Consider the following 15,979-nt stretch of genomic DNA (forward strand, 5'->3'; position numbering starts at 1 on the left):
TGTCACTCGTGAACAATATATTTATTGAGAATAATTTCCAAGCAAGCTTGAAAAGTATGTGTGAACATGTATTTGTGTGTATTTACTATCTGTAAAATGATGGCTCCATCTGGCTAAGGCTAATACCATATCTATTTTCTTCTGCAAATGTTTAAACTCTCATTTCCATCACTGTCATTTCCACCAGAGAATGATTTGAGATGTGGTGGAAATGACACTGTGCATGGGGGAATTATTCATGTCTTCAGCATTCAATAACCCAGACATGTAAAATTCATTCATTTTTATCTTTCTATTATGCTATTTTTTCCTCATCTCAATAATTTTTCTCCATTGACATAATCAGCAGGATACTAATGAAGGTGCAGTTCCAATCTATATTATAGATGATTATTGCTGCAATTTTACTTCTGATTTACAGATATCCAACTTGTGTTCAAAAAGCTCTCTCTCCCACTCATGTAAATATCATGGTAAACATAACTTGATACATTGACGTTTTGTCCTACAACGCACACTGCACACACTCACAACCCAAGCTGTCTTATCTAGTTATTTAATTTATTAAAAACTTTACGTTGTAATTTACGTTGTAGAAATAACATTCAAACAACAGTCAAGTTATGTTTACCACAGGCTTTATTTTACACATGAATCGAAAAACCCCATTATAAAACCTCATAGAAAAATCTCGAAGGAACCAATTAAGCTCGCCAGTATGGGAGTTTTTTGGATTTAGAGAAAATGAGTCGTTAAACACCCCAGTCTGCAGGACTTGTCGATCAACAGCGAGTGCAAAAGGGGGCAATACTAGAAACCTGTTCACCCACCTCTGCGTCAAATAATCCTTAGTCCAAAAAATGTGCTCATTCGGATTAAAACATGGATTATAGTATGTTAACTTCAAATATCTATAGAGAAATATTTTTGTTGTATTTTTACTAGTGCTGTCAAATCGATTAATCGCATCTACCATAAAAGTTTTTGTTTATATATAAGTGTTTATATATTATTATAGATATTGTGTGTGTGTGTGTGTGTACACACCCATATATGTATCCATACACAGTATATATACAGTAGATACAGGTTTCTATCGTGATATACTGTATACCGTGAATTCTTTTGGCCACGATAACTGTGCTGTGAAAATTCTGACATCATGACAGCCCTAGTACACATAAACATTTAAACCCTCTTTGGATCACTCTTCTTTTTAGTAGCGTCTCTAAACAGCTAATGTCATCTCACACCAATAAGGAAATTATTCTAGGATTTCACAAATTCTAAATGCAGAGTCAGAGGTTAATACCATGTTATCATGAATATACATTAGATCAGAGTCATGACTCATCAGACAGAATGACATCCTGTTCATAACAGCTTCATGGCTTCATGGCTTCACATCACACTACAGCACAGTGTCATGCCCACATGTTGTACCTGCAGAGATGGTCCAGACCGCCGTGATTTTGGCCCGGGCCCGGGAGCGTGAGTTTGATCGATTGTGTCGGATGGGGTTCCGGATGGCCACATAACGGTCCAGGGAGATAGCGCACAGGTGCATGATGGAGGCGGTGGAAAAAAGAACATCCAAGTAGATCCACATGGGACAGAGTGATGCAGGGAGGGGCCAGGAGTAACCTGAAGAGGAGAAACACATTCAGAAAATCAAACCGAAGGAATAAAACTGACAACAAAAGGCTTAAAACATTGACTTTCCTCTGTTGCATACTAATGAGTCCTGTGAGTTCATTTAATGGGCTTTGTCCACTAAGCTCAAGTGAGTGATTTCATTGGAAAGCATGAGTCTGATGAGCTCATGCAAACAGCACACGACTATACTCTAGAAATTAATTTCAACAAGATTGTAGTCTGTCTGTCTGTCTATCAGCTTGTTTGTCTGCCCATCCATCCATCCATCCATCCATCCTGAAAAGCAAGTTCAGACAGTTTTGTAAGTGCAAGAGTTAACTCACTCCGCTGGGGGCAGTCAGGCAGAAAATGACCATCCACCAGACTGACACTGTAAAGTTCATTGTTAACACTCCTGGCACTTTATACAGGACACACACAGACACAAACCATGAAGGGGAGAAATTTTGAATTAATAATACCTTTACCGCAATTTGCAGTTATTGTCGGATACTTTCTTTTTTCGTTTTGTTTTTTTGTCAGTGACAAAAGTTTGAAATGAAGCACGACGGCAAATCCAAAAGAGCCAACACAAATGAAGTGCCACAAAGAAAATAGACTTTCGAGGGAAGAGGAAATGAGGTAGAAAAATATAAAGAAAGAAATGAGTGAAAGGATAACAGGAGGAGGAGCTGCCGGAAATGAAGGGAAGAATGTGGGTGAATGAATATACAGAGCTTGTGTGCAGAAATAGATAAAGACCATCAATCACCAAAACAAAGAGCACAGAATCACACACTTGAGTTTCAGAAACAGCATTCTTCATCAGAACTCACTCAGGTTTGTTATTGGATTGTTACCTCAGCAGAGCCACAGTATTATATTAGTTTCCCTGTGTGTGTTGTGTTTACTGTGTTCTTTCAGAGTGATTGAAAACCTGTGGTTTCTATACAGTTCAAGACAGCGCTCAAAAAACAGATTCTGTGAATTTCTCTGCAGAAGAAAAATCAGCTAAAATTCAGTCTGCAGTGGGATAAACGTATGCGGCAGCATGGGAGATAAATTGTGAGTAAATAACATTATTTTAGTTTTGTAAAGCTCCCACGCTCTCCTGCCTTCACTATCTATTGAGGTACAAAAAGAAGTCTGGGTGACACACTAGCTAAAGATAGATGTCTTTTACTATGAACATGAGATGCAGACTGCCATCACGACTCAAACATAAACTTAGGCAATATTACCCATGCGACTGTACACAGACTGAAACTACTGCCATTCTCTGTGAGTATGATACATATTTTACATCATAATTTCAACATAATCTGATGACCTGATATTAAACTCTTTGTAGTAAAAGTATATGCAATTATCATTATTTTATTCATTTTTATTTAATATTAAAATTTTAATAATTCATTTGAAACTAAATTAATGCAAGTTTTGATTAAAACCGCACAAATAAGACTTTTAAAACTGTATTTAGACAATATTAAATTGAATTTATGTCCCAAATTTCAGTAATTATTACATCAAACCACAGAAAATAAAGTCTTCTGAGCTTGTTGATCAACATTTTTAGAAGGTTAAGCCCCTTCTAAAACTGTATATTGAAAAGAAAAAAAGAGTTTCAGGCCTTATTTTATACCCCATTGCATGGAAAGTGATTAAAGCATGGGCTGAAAGAGAGAGAGGATCAGGGCTTATGATATGAAGAGATGAAGGTCTTTTAAGAAAATATTAAGATGGGGGGCACTGTTTGATGTAGCGTATGCATCATGGCATAAATAAAAATCAAAGTCTTGATGAAAGTTGCACAAAAAGTAAAATAAAGAACTAAACGAATAAAAGTTCAATCACTGCTAGGCATAAGAGGTGCTTATGAATAGAGATGAAGAACGTCATCCCTTTCTCCGCGAGGCTTCTGCCAGCTGTGGCTTTATTCAATAAAGCTAAAAAAACAAGAGATGCCGCATCAAAACCAGAGGCTAATTAATAATACATTAATACAAAATGGCTGGATGTGTGTGTGCTGTCTATGAGATGCATGCATTGGGGTTTGTGCTTGTGACTGAAAGGGAAACAGAAACGATGAAGGGCAAAGACTCTATTTAAAACCCTTCAGACAGTTTGTCTAATTGGAGTTGCTCATCGGCACAGGCTCAGTGGACGCCCTATTTGCTGAAGGGTAATACTCAGCGTTTAATACAGAGACCCAAAAACACCTGACAAATTCCCTCAAATCCTTAAATTGTTTGTGCCTCTGGTCTAGATGAAAGCCAAACGTTATCTAGCCATGCAGGAGAATAGTCTGATTTTGCTGAAGGGCACCTTAGAAAGCAGTGAGTGTGTATGAGTGTATGTGTACCTACTTAACCAAATTTGTACCCAGAAATGAGCTAAATCTGACTAAACCTCCTTTCTGGAATGTTGTCATTTGTAAAAACTTTATAAAATACAGTATATTAAAGAAATAGTTCACCCGCCACAAATGAGAATTATGTCATCATTTACCCTCATGTTGTTCCAAACCTGTATGACTTACTTTCTTCTCTTTAACACAAAAGAAGATATTTTGAAGAACGTTGGTAACTAAACTGTTTTGGTACTTATTGTATGAACAAAAAATACAATGGAAATCACTAGGAACTGAAACTATTTGCTTATCAACATTCTTCAAAATATCTTCTTTTCAGCAGAAGAAAGAAATGCATATAGGTAAGTAAATATATTTTTTTTAATTGTAAATAGCAGGACGTTTTCTGTTATGGTTAGGTTTAGGTTATTTATAACAAACTATATACAAATAGCACACTGAATTTAACCATACAGTCTCTCTGACGACATCAACTATGAATACACACACACAGACAAACAGCACCACCGCCTTAAAAGCTTTGCCTTTTGACCACAAGCCCAATATTTCAGCAAGCTGAATGACAAGTCTTTGGAAAAACTAGACTCTAGAGTGCCAGGACAATTTGAAATGCATTTCATGTGAGCACTGATTTGAGCCGGATGCCTGGGAAATGACCACTGAGGGCATGATTATATGCGTCACTGTGTCACCATGTTGAAATGTTTTTTTTTTTTTTTAAGTCTATGACATTTGCCTGAGGCAAGAAGGAAACTCGCTGTAATGTCACGAGGAGTGTGTCTGCGTGTGCGTTTGTGTCGGTAGATGGATAATTACAATACCGCTGGCTCACCCCGTTTTCTCTGACCCTTCCTGAACTCATCCTCTGCCTCGTTAAACAGCCCTGAATCTATCAGACTAATTAATCTCGCCCTCCTTGCCCACACACCTCTCTCTCACTGCCTCTTTACCTCTTGTTTGTCATGAAACAGAAAAATTTGTATTCTTCCATAATCAATCATCATCATTCTAAACCTGTATGACTGGATGCATGTTTTGAAGAATGTTGATGCCTTTTTTCCCCAAAAAATCATGCAGTGACCACTCCAAAAACTCCAAAGTTTGTGCTTGCACATATTCAAACTTGCTGTGTCGTAATGTGATACAAGAACACAATACATGATGACTCTGCCCTTACTAAAATTTGGGTAGGACTTCTAGCTTGGCAGACAGCTAACAGGTTCTTCAATAAACACCCAGGAAGCAGTAGGACGTTTAGAATGCTTTATCAGAAGCACTGTGAAACTGCAATACAGAAATACAAAATGTACTTATTAATAAACTTGAATAGGTTAAATTCTTATTAACACAGGATTAATACCACTTTGAAAAACACAAAATACAGTAACATAAATTTACCCATTAACCACACATGGTTATATAACGATTAGCATGAATGCTAACTTAACATGGAAAACGCCATAGACAGGCTAACGCGATTAGCATCTTTACCATTTTCAACACTTTTCACACCAATATGTAATTCAAACGATCTTCACTTAAGGTTGTCATAAAAATACACTTTAACCATCACTTACAGACATAAGTTCTTCAGAGTTATGAAGACAAAACGCAGGGTTCTCAAGTTTTATCAAAAGCTTGGAGTGAGATCACATGCGGTTAGGGGAGGGGCCTAAATGGAGCCCCGCCCCCGCCTAGCCCCGCCCCCAATTTTACCCATTGTTCATAATTAACCAGCAAAAATTGAAATTATCAGAATCAGAATCAGAATCAGAAAGAGCTTTATTGCCAAGTGTGCTTGCACACACAAGGAATTTGTTTTGGTACTGAGGCTTCCAGTGGACATATACAAATACAAATACAACAAGAAACATAATACTACAAATTCTAAGAATAAAAAATATAAATATAAATATATGAGAATAAAAGTATCACAGTTGTCACAAGTATCACATATATTACAGTGTTTTGAATATTATGAATAAATAAATCTACATATAAGTATCACCTGAGTTGTAGGATATTGCACTAAACAGTGGGAGTATTGCACTTAAAGCATATGCCTTGGGAGGTGTGTTAACTGTTCAGGAGGGATATGGCCTGTGGGAAGAAACTGTTCCTGTGCCGAGATGTTCTAGTGGCCAGTGATCTGAGTCGCCGTCTTGACGGTAACAGTTCAAATAGGTGGTGTCCAGGGTGAGTGGAGTCTGTGATGATTTTACCTGCTCTCTTCCTCACTCTGGAAGAGTACAGGTCCTGGAGGTTTGGCAGGGGGGCACCAATAATCCTCTCCGCAGTCCGGACTGTCCGTTGTAGTCTCCTGATGTCTGATTTGGTAGCTGAACCAAACCAGACAGTGATGGAAGTGCATAAGACAGACTCAATGACGGCTGAGTAGAACTGAATCAGCAGCTCCTGTGGCAAGTTGAACTTCCTCAGCTGGCGAAGGAAGTACAGTCTCTGCTGGGCCTTTTTCACAATGGAGTCAATGTGATTGTCCCACTTCAGGTCCTGAGAGATGATAGTGCCCAGGAACCTGAATGACTCCACTGCTTCCACAGTGCTGTTCATGATGGTGAGTGGGGGGAGTGCTGGGCTGTTCCTCCTGAAGTCCACAATTGGTGAAGTATAACAATTGGTAAATCTGATAAATGACAGAGCAATTCATCACATCAAATATAGGCCTACTCTTTAATGTTATATTTCAAAATTAGGCTACAAATATATAACAAATTGCTCCAAAATGTTTGGAAAAACAAATATTTTTGCATTTTTCCCTGACATCTTTGAAAAATACAAATGCAATGGCAATGATTAGGCTAATGTATGTTTGACAGGATATACAATATTACCAAGAGCACTCTGCTTTAGCCTTAATGTAACTAGAAATACTATTAATACAGTATAATATAGAATTTAAAATAAACTGAAGAAATACATCTTCATTCCTTCCCATACCCAATAACATTTCCTTAGCCAAACTGAGCCAAAGCTTTTGGCCTGGTTGCAAAGCAGTTGTGTGAAAGAGTTGGGTTGCAAAGAGTTTTTGACTGCATCAATAATGTATACGATGGGCTATATATTAAATGTTCTAGTCTAAAAATGTTAGGCGAGCTTTCTTCCAACTTACTTTCTCCATCACGACGTGTGTTCGCGCGATGTCGCGGTGGCCGAACTTCCGTGTGTGTTCGCGGACTTCGCGCGTCTATAAGTTGCCTAGTAACGAACGCAATCTGGCCGAGATGCGGACGCGCTGGCGGCAGGAAACTTATCTTTGTGTGCATGCGCCTCGTATACAACGTTATATATAAAGCTTGCAGGACAACTTGGTTGGCATTGCCTTTTCAGCGTGAGATATACACGGTGTGGCGTGTGAGCGTGTGAACTGGTTGAATTGCGTGTGTCTCACGGCCGATGCGTGAGACTTGAGAACCCTGCAAAACGTGTAAAAGATGATGAAAAGTGCTCAGCTGTGTTTCAGGGTTGTTGAATGCATTGAGAACTACGGCAAGTCTAAAGAGACAAACAGCGCGGAGTAGTAATTCTTCTACCTGCTTTCTTAAAGGAGCAGCACACTCCCCGCCTGGTATAACATAGTATACCACTATGTCTCTCTGAATAAAAGAACGACTTCTAAGATGGGTCTTGAATAAATTCTAGCAGAACCTCCTTGAACTACCCTAACCTCCACTTGGCGAACGAAAAAGCTTTGCTGGTCCTCTGATAGCGGTGAATCTCCTTAGAGCATTTATGAAGCTCGATGTTGATAGAGACTCCACTACCTCTATGTGCACTGCTCTTGTGACTAGACAGGTAAACAACACTGCCCAGCATTTTCCTTCAGAAAGACCCCCTCTGGTGCGACGAGCACAAACTGTCCACGGGCCAAACACGTCCATCCCGACATGAGTAAATGGAGGAACTTGGGTAACTCGATCGACAGGTAGGTTGGACATTTTTTGCTTTTCTGTCTCGCCTCTTAACTTCAAACAAGTAACACATTTGTGCAGGACACTTGAAACCAATCTCTTTCCTCCCAAGATCCATAAACTGGCCGACCGAATGGCGCCTTCGGTGATGTGTCTGCCTTGGTGTGCGACCCGTTCATGGTAATAACGCACCAACAGTGTTGCAATGTGATGAAGTTTAGGGATGATTATTGGATGTTTCTCTTCCCAAGAAATTGCGGCCGAGGACAGGCGACCACCAATTCTCAACAAACCGTCAGTGTCCATGATGGGATCAAGTTTTCTGAGATGGCTGTCTTTTGACACACTCTCTCCTTTGGACAAATTCTTAATTTCCTCTTTGAAGATTTCGTGTTGTACACAACGGATTATTACAGTCCTTGCCTGTGAGAAATTGTCCATCTTTGTTTCGTCCAAAGTCTTAAAACAAGATCTGACCTTCTGAATAAGTCTAGCTACTCCAAGGGTCAGTTGCTTCCAGCTGGAAAAGCGCTCGAATCTGTGCGAGCCAAGGTGAGCCTTGGAAACATTAGTAGCCAGGGTTGTAATCAGGGGACGCACCTCTGTGTCCAAGTCTGGTTCCACAAGCTCGAAGACTTCCTGCTGAGACGAAGCAGCGTTATCTTTCTTTTTGAGAAAGGGGGGTCCGCAAAACCAGTTGGTTTCCTTCAAGAGAGTAGCTGGTATGTCTCGTGTGCCGTGATCTGCAGGATTGTGTCCTGTGTTGATAAAATGCCATTGTTCGGAGCGTGTTGACTTTCGGATGCGTGCTACTCTGTTGGCAACATATACGTAAAACCTTCTGTTAGTGTTGTATATGTAACCAAGCACTACTCTACTATCTGTGTAGAACTTAACTGTGTGCACCTTCATGTCCAACTCTTCCACCAACGTGTCTGCAAGCTCTACCGCGAGTACGGCTGCACAAAGCTCCAGACGTGGTACAGTGTGACACTGTTTTGGAGCCAATTTGGACTTCCCCATGCAGAATCCAAACTGAATATTTCCCTGATTGTCAACTGTTCTGATGTAAGCTACTGCAGAGATAGCTGTGGTAGAGGCGTCAGAAAAGACACACAGTTCCCTGACTTGTGTAGAGACCAAAGAAACAGGTAAGTATGATCGTGGAATCTGAAGCTGCTCGAGTGCAATGAGCGAATCTTTCCAGGTCTTCCACCTTGTCTTTTTTTCGGCAGGCAATGGGGCATCCCATTCACAACACTCTGACGAAAGTTCTCTGACAAGTGACTTCCCTTGTATTGTTATTGGAGCCACAAAACCAAGTGGGTCGAACAGACTGTTGACTGTTGAGAGAACACCCCTGCGCGTGAATGGTTTCTCTTCTCTGGAGACGAAGAAAGTGAAACTGTCGCTCTGAAGGTTCCAGTTGAGCCCTAAGCTTCTCTGCACAGGTAGAGGGTCTACCCCCAGTGCTAAACCCTTTAGCTCTTTAGCCTGTTCTTCGGGTGGGAATGCCTCCATCACAGCCTTGTGATTGGATGCTATTTTGTGTAGTCGAATGTTTGAAACTGCTAACATTTCTTTAGTCTGTTTTAGTACATGAACGGCGAGGTCACTGGTAGGAAATGAGGCCAAACCGTCATCCACGTAAAAATCTCTCAAGACAAACTGTTTTGCCTCCAGGCCATATTCGTCTTCCTCTTGTAGAGCAGCTCTTCTTAAACCATATATGGCAACGGCTGGAGAGGGGTTATTTCCAAATACATGGACAGTCATGCGGTACTCTGCAACCTCTCTGGCAGGGTTGTTGTTCTGAAACCAAAGGAACCGCAGGAAATCACGATGCTCCTCGCAGACCCTGAAGCAGTAGAACATCTGCTCTATGTCTGCTACTACAGCAACCGGTTCTTTACGGAAGCGAGTAAGTACCCCAAGGAGCGAGTTGTTTAAATCAGGGCCGCTCAAAAGGAGGTCATTCAGGGAAATACCATCATGCTTAGCACTGGAGTCGAATACAGCTCGAATCTGACCTGGCTTGCGTGGATGGTAAACCCCAAAAATTGGCAAATACCAGCGCTCTTGGTCTCGGGGAAGCAGAGGAGCTGGTTCTGCATGTCCTGACTCAAAGATTCTCTGCATAAATGCAAGCATGTGTTCTCTCATTTCCTGACTTCTTTCCATCCTACGATGTAGTGTCTTGAGACGGTTTTCTGCTTGTACTCTATTGTTGGGAAGTTTGCGCCTTGGTTCTCTGAAGGGCAATGGAGCCACCCAACTGTTTGAGTCATCCATAAACATCTTTTTGTCCATGATTTCCAGAAAGATCTTATCTTCCACAGACATCGCAGGCTTGTCATCCTGGGCCGTTTGCTGGGAGACTCCTTTACCAAGACAATCCGTTTCCCTAAACAGGCTGTCAACATCTGCGAGATATGCAACTCCAGGTTGAAGTACTTGAACATCCACCTTCTCTTTGATGTGAAGCTTATTTGGACAAGGATCAAAAAGAGATGGACGGCCATTACTCAGTATGTTAGTCTTGTAGACACTGATGGAGTCTGGTTTGTGAGCTGACCCCAAGCACACTTCTCCTATGATAACCCAGCCCAGATCGAGGCGTTGGGCATAGGGTGCGTTATGAGGTCCGTTGCACTGCTTTCGGACTTTATGCACTCTTGGTACATCACGTCCGAGTAGGATAAGGATGGCTGCTGTGGGATCAAGTGGAGGGATCTTGCCCACAACAACTTTGAGATGAGAATAGTGTTTGGCGATCTCTGGTGTGGGAATTTCTGACCTATCATCCGGCAACATATCACATTCGATCAGAGATGGGAGTGGGATCTGATTCTTACCATCTAAAGACTCCATGACGAAGTTGTTAGCTCGTCGCCCTATGTTATCAATGACTCCTGAGCATGTCTTCAATGTGTATGAGGCTGAACCTTCCTTGATGTCAAAGAGCTCAAAAAACTCACTTCTTGCCAAAGATCTGTTACTCTGTTCGTCGACAACAGCGTAGGTTCTCACGGCTCTTTCTCTATGGCCTACTGGGTAAACACTGACAAGACAGATTTTTGCACATGACCTTGACCTCGAAGCAGGACCACATATGTCTGTGCGTTTGGATGTGATAGCTAAAGAGGCTCCTTCCCTTTGCTCCCCGCCTTGATCTTTCGCCATTACAGAGGCTCCAGAAGTCCACGGAGCTGGTCCCGGATGAAGTGCTGTTGGGTGACTATCACTATTGCACTCTCTGCATTGAATGTTTTTGTCGCAGTTCTTGGCTAGGTGACTGGATGAAGCACAACACCTGTAACAGATGTTCTTGTCCCTAAGGTAGGTTTTTCTCTCATCCAAAGGTTTGCTTCGGAAACCACGGCATTTCCTCAGGGGATGTGGTTTGAGGTGTAGGGGACACTGCTTGTCAAGGTCGATCGGTGCATTTTCTCCCGTGTTGTCTTGATGGTTTTCAGTGTCTACTGAGACGTCCGTCCTCCTGACAGAAACAGGTGTTTTTAAGTTTTGTTTAAAGGGTCTTTCAGTTTTGTTTATGCTTGGACCAGTAAGTACTGCAAAACTCGGGTCGTTCAGAATCTTGGCTTGGTCACAGACAAACTTTGCAAATATAGAGAATGGTGGGTATGAAACTCTGTAGGCTTCTTTGTAACGTGATGCTAGAGAGACCCACTTGTCATGCAGGGAGTATGGCAGCTTCTGAACAATTGGAGTGATGCCACGAGATGTATCCAAGTAACTGAGCCCAGTTAAGAAGCCATCTGCTCTGGCAGCCTCTAGCTCCAAAAGAATGTCTCCAAATTCTCTCAGCTTTTGATTGTCTCTGTTGCTGATTTTTGGAAAATCCTCTATTTTCCTGAAGAGAGCATTTTCTATAGCTTCCGGCGATCCAAAACAGTCCTTCAGCCTTTGCCACACCATATTCACACCCGCTGCTGCATCATGGATATGAACCGCTCTTATCCTCCTTGCCTGCTCGGAAGATTTTGGTCCCAGCCATTTGCAAAGGAGATCTAACTCCTCTCTTGGTGCTAGGTGTAGGCTCTCTATAGAGCTGTAGAAGGATGCCTTCCAGGCCCTATAGTTCTCTGGTTGGTCGTCGTACTTTAGGAGTCCTGAGCTCACCATTTCGCGGCGTACCAAATACTTGGCTAAGTCTGACATAGCTGCTGAACCAGACTCGGGCTCTCTGGAAGCAAAAGTTGAATAAGGCTGAGAAGGTTGGCCATGGTTGTCTGATAGTGTAGCCATGTGTGAGTGATCTCTGTGACTAGAACTTCCTCGTAGTGGATATGAATGATATGGACGCTCAAAGTCGTACAGAGCGTACTTATATGGACTTTGATGGTGGCAACTCGAAGGAGCTTGTTCTTGAGTGAATGTGTATTGAGCGGGTAATTCCTGAAACTCGTGGACGCTGATTTCACTTGACTGCGTTGTACCCTTCTCCATGCTTCTTTTATCTGGCTCACCAACTTCCATTGCTAGCTGGCGTGTTGGTGTTGGCACCGGTTCTTGGGGTTGCGAGTCATGGTGAGGGTGGTCAAATTTTGTATTCGTTGCAAAACCCTGCTCAACGCATTCACTCTTTAAGCTAATGCGATCAGGATCCCCTACTTCGTTCTCAGCAGCTGCCTCTAAAACTTCAGCTTCAGCATTGGCAGCTGCAGCAGCACCCTCTAGTCGCAGAGTGTGTAGGTTTGCTTCAAGCTCTGCTTTCTTCCTAGCAGCCACAGCTGCAGCTTTCTGTTGTTCTTCCTCGATATATGCTTGTGCTTTTAGCATGTCTGCTTCTTTTTGAGCGAATGATGCTTGAGTGCGAGCAGCCTCTGCCTTTGCACGTGCTCTGGCTGCTATAACACTTGCTGAAGAAGACCGGCTGCTACGTGAAGTGTTAGAGCATTGGGATCGTATCTCGAGATCTTCCATAGTGAAGGCAGCTTTATTGAAGATTGCTGTGCATTTCCACGTGGCAACACGTTCCAGATGTAACCCGTCGAATTGTGTCTTTTCACTATTCTGCCCTTACTAAAATTTGGGTAGGACTTCTAGCTTGGCAGACAGCTAACAGGTTCTTCAATAAACACCCAGGAAGCAGTAGGATGTTTAGAATGCTTTATCAGAAGCACTGTGAAACTGCAATACAGAAATACAAAATGTACTTATTAATAAACTTGAATAGGTTAAATTCTTATTAACACAGGATAAATACCACTTTGAAAAACACAAAATACAGTAACATAAATTTACCCATTAACCACACATGGTTAAATAACGATTAGCATGAATGCTAACTTAACATGGAAAACGCCATAGACAGGCTAACGCGATTAGCATCTTTACCATTTTCAACACTTTTCACACCAATATGTAATTCAAACGATCTTCACTTAAGGTTGTCATAAAAATACACTTTAACCATCACTTACAGACATAAGTTCTTCAGAGTTATGAAGACAAAACGTGTAAAAGATGATGAAAAGTGCTCAGCTGTGTTTCAGGGTTGTTGAATGCATTAAGAACTACGGCAAGTCTAAAGAGACAAACAGCGCGGAGTAGTAATTCTTCTACCTGCTTTCTTAAAGGAGCAGCACAACTGTATTATTATAATTTTTTTTACTATTTATTATAAAATCCAGTCTCTTTGGAAAAACAAGCCTGTGGCGATATTTCTAAAAGATGACACTTTCCAATGTCCAGTAAGTGCCACTAAATATGTGTTAAGTTTTAACTGAAAGAGATGAACATGAATATGGATATGAATATGAATAACAACGTATTATGCAGTTTGGAAATGAAATATCCAGAGTGGTGCTAATAATGCTCTATCGCATTTGAAAAACATCCCACCTACCCTACACCAAAACTAAAACCTAACTGATAGTGTTAAAAGTAAGCGTGAGCTGAAGCAAATCAGCAGATTACATTTTAAGATTACAGCAGACAGCATAAAAGATATGACAAATAGCAGACCCCCAACGTAATAATAATAATTTGTTACAATTATTTACATATGGAAGGGGGAAATCTCCCCAACCACCACCAATGTGCAGCATCCACCTGGATGTTGCGACGGCAGCCATATTGCGCACAAATGCCCACTACACACCAGTTTATTGGTGGAGAGGAGGTGGAGTGATGAAGGGGATGATTAGGAGGCAATGATGATGGACAGAGGCCAATGGGCAAATTGGATACTGGGGTTATACCCATATTCTTTTTCAAAGGACATCCTGGGATTTTTAATGACCACAAGAGTCAGGACCTTGGTCTAACGTCTCATGCGAAGGACGGTGCTTTCTTTTTTTTTCTTTTTTCATTTTCAATCAATAAACAACATACTGTATATCATACAGAGAGAGCATTCGGATGAGAATAGAAATAAAATTAAAATAAAGTAAAATAAAAACACACATACGCACAGAACACAACACACTTAACAAACACTGGCAGGAAACTCATATTGACTGTAGAATATTCAAATAAGCTCTTTAAGGGCAGAGGCTATATTCATCCAGATGTTTACAGTGGTTGTCTTTGCCTTATTGATCTTTGCGGTTGTACTCAAGGCAAACTATGTAATGAAATGAGATTATCCAAAATTGCTTCATATCTGGTTATCCACTGCTGTAAAATAGCTTTTTTTTTGCAGCTGTGAACCCTGCCATCAACACTTTTTTGTCACATAAAGAAAATTGGTACTTTGAATCATCATTCAATAATAGTAAACAGGTCCAAAACCAAATATAGACCTGTAAGATCATGTAACCTAACAATCACATACTTCCAGAATAGATGAATCATTGGATAGTCCCAAAACATATGTAGAAATGTACCAGAGGCACCAGTGTTACAGAAACTGCAGTATGGATTGGGTATAAGTTTCATGGGATATCGCCTGAAAGGTGTGTAGTAGAAATGATGGATAGTCTTAAAATGAATAAGTATGTAAGGATTCAGGGCGGATCTAATCCGTGGGGAATTTGCATATCATAATTAATAATTGGTAATTAATAATTGTTCATACATGTTTGGATTAGATCAGTCTTACATGTTAATAAATCTCCCGATAAGGGAGGATCTGTCATTCTACCTGCATGCGTGCATGTGAATCCCTGAAATTAACCACAAGTTGATTGCAGTTAATTACACGGACCATGTTTCACAAACAGGTAAAATGAATTAGCTCAATTGTCAGGATAATATTTGTGGGATCCACAATATCATCTTACTTTATAGGATTTCAGGAAACGCAATTCTCTGGCCAGAAGAATTGGGTTTCCCGCCCTATCAACACATACTCTTTAAAGTATCTTTAATTCGTAAAACTTGTAGCATAAGTTAGACCTTTGGCACTTAAGGGACTTGAAATTGAGCAAAGAGACAGCACATCAATGAAAATGAATATAATGGATTTAATAAAGGCATGTCTACTTATATATTTACTACGGTACAGTAATATATATATATTTACAAACAAAAAAGACATAAACAACACAATAAGACATCAATGAACGAGAAAGTGTGTGAGATATAGAGATATGGATAAATTACACGCGTGAGAGCGAGTAAGAGAGAGAGAGAGAGGGTTACGATCACCTAGACAGTCAACTTTCCTGAAACAACACGAAAACACATTCTTAATGCTCTGAAAACAGGGTAACCCAAATTTACTTGCATGTGGAAGGGTTCTCTCATGTGTTGCTGCGTTCCTTGAGCGGCCTGCATGGTCTAGCCGCGTTTTTTGACGGCAGATCTTTTGTTCTCCGTGCGCGTGCGGCCCGCATGGTTTAGCTGCGTGCGTGAGCTGAATCCTTGGTTCCGTGGAGTCACGTGATGCGGCGCGAGTCTTTGAACAGCAGTCGGAAGTCTTTTAGGTCACGTTACTAACGGAAATAGTTCGGCTCAGGTCATTTCACTTCGTGGAAGTGAAACAAGTTGAGTACAGAAAACAGATCTTAGGCTAGAAAGTAAAGAAAAGATCCAGGATAGGATCTGATCCCCTGAGGGGACATCCGCGTGA

The 15,979-nt window shown here is 41.1% G+C and overlaps 1 protein-coding gene across 1 annotated transcript in view; it reads right to left on the minus strand.

Annotated features, from left to right (window-relative positions):
• htr2aa (5-hydroxytryptamine (serotonin) receptor 2A, genome duplicate a) overlaps nucleotides 1-15,979 on the minus strand; it is a 36,204-nt gene that overhangs the window by 4,570 nt on the left and 15,655 nt on the right. Inside the window, exon 2 of the mRNA XM_056252022.1 lies at nucleotides 1,444-1,644. Within this exon, the coding sequence (XP_056107997.1) occupies nucleotides 1,444-1,644 (201 nt within the window). The remainder of the gene's footprint in view (nucleotides 1-1,443; nucleotides 1,645-15,979) is intronic.

The sequence above is a fragment of the Rhinichthys klamathensis genome, unplaced genomic scaffold, assembly GCF_029890125.1.
Source record: "Rhinichthys klamathensis goyatoka isolate OS25496 unplaced genomic scaffold, OSU_Roscu_1.1 h1tg000090l_1, whole genome shotgun sequence".
Lineage (NCBI taxonomy): Eukaryota > Metazoa > Chordata > Actinopteri > Cypriniformes > Leuciscidae > Rhinichthys > Rhinichthys klamathensis.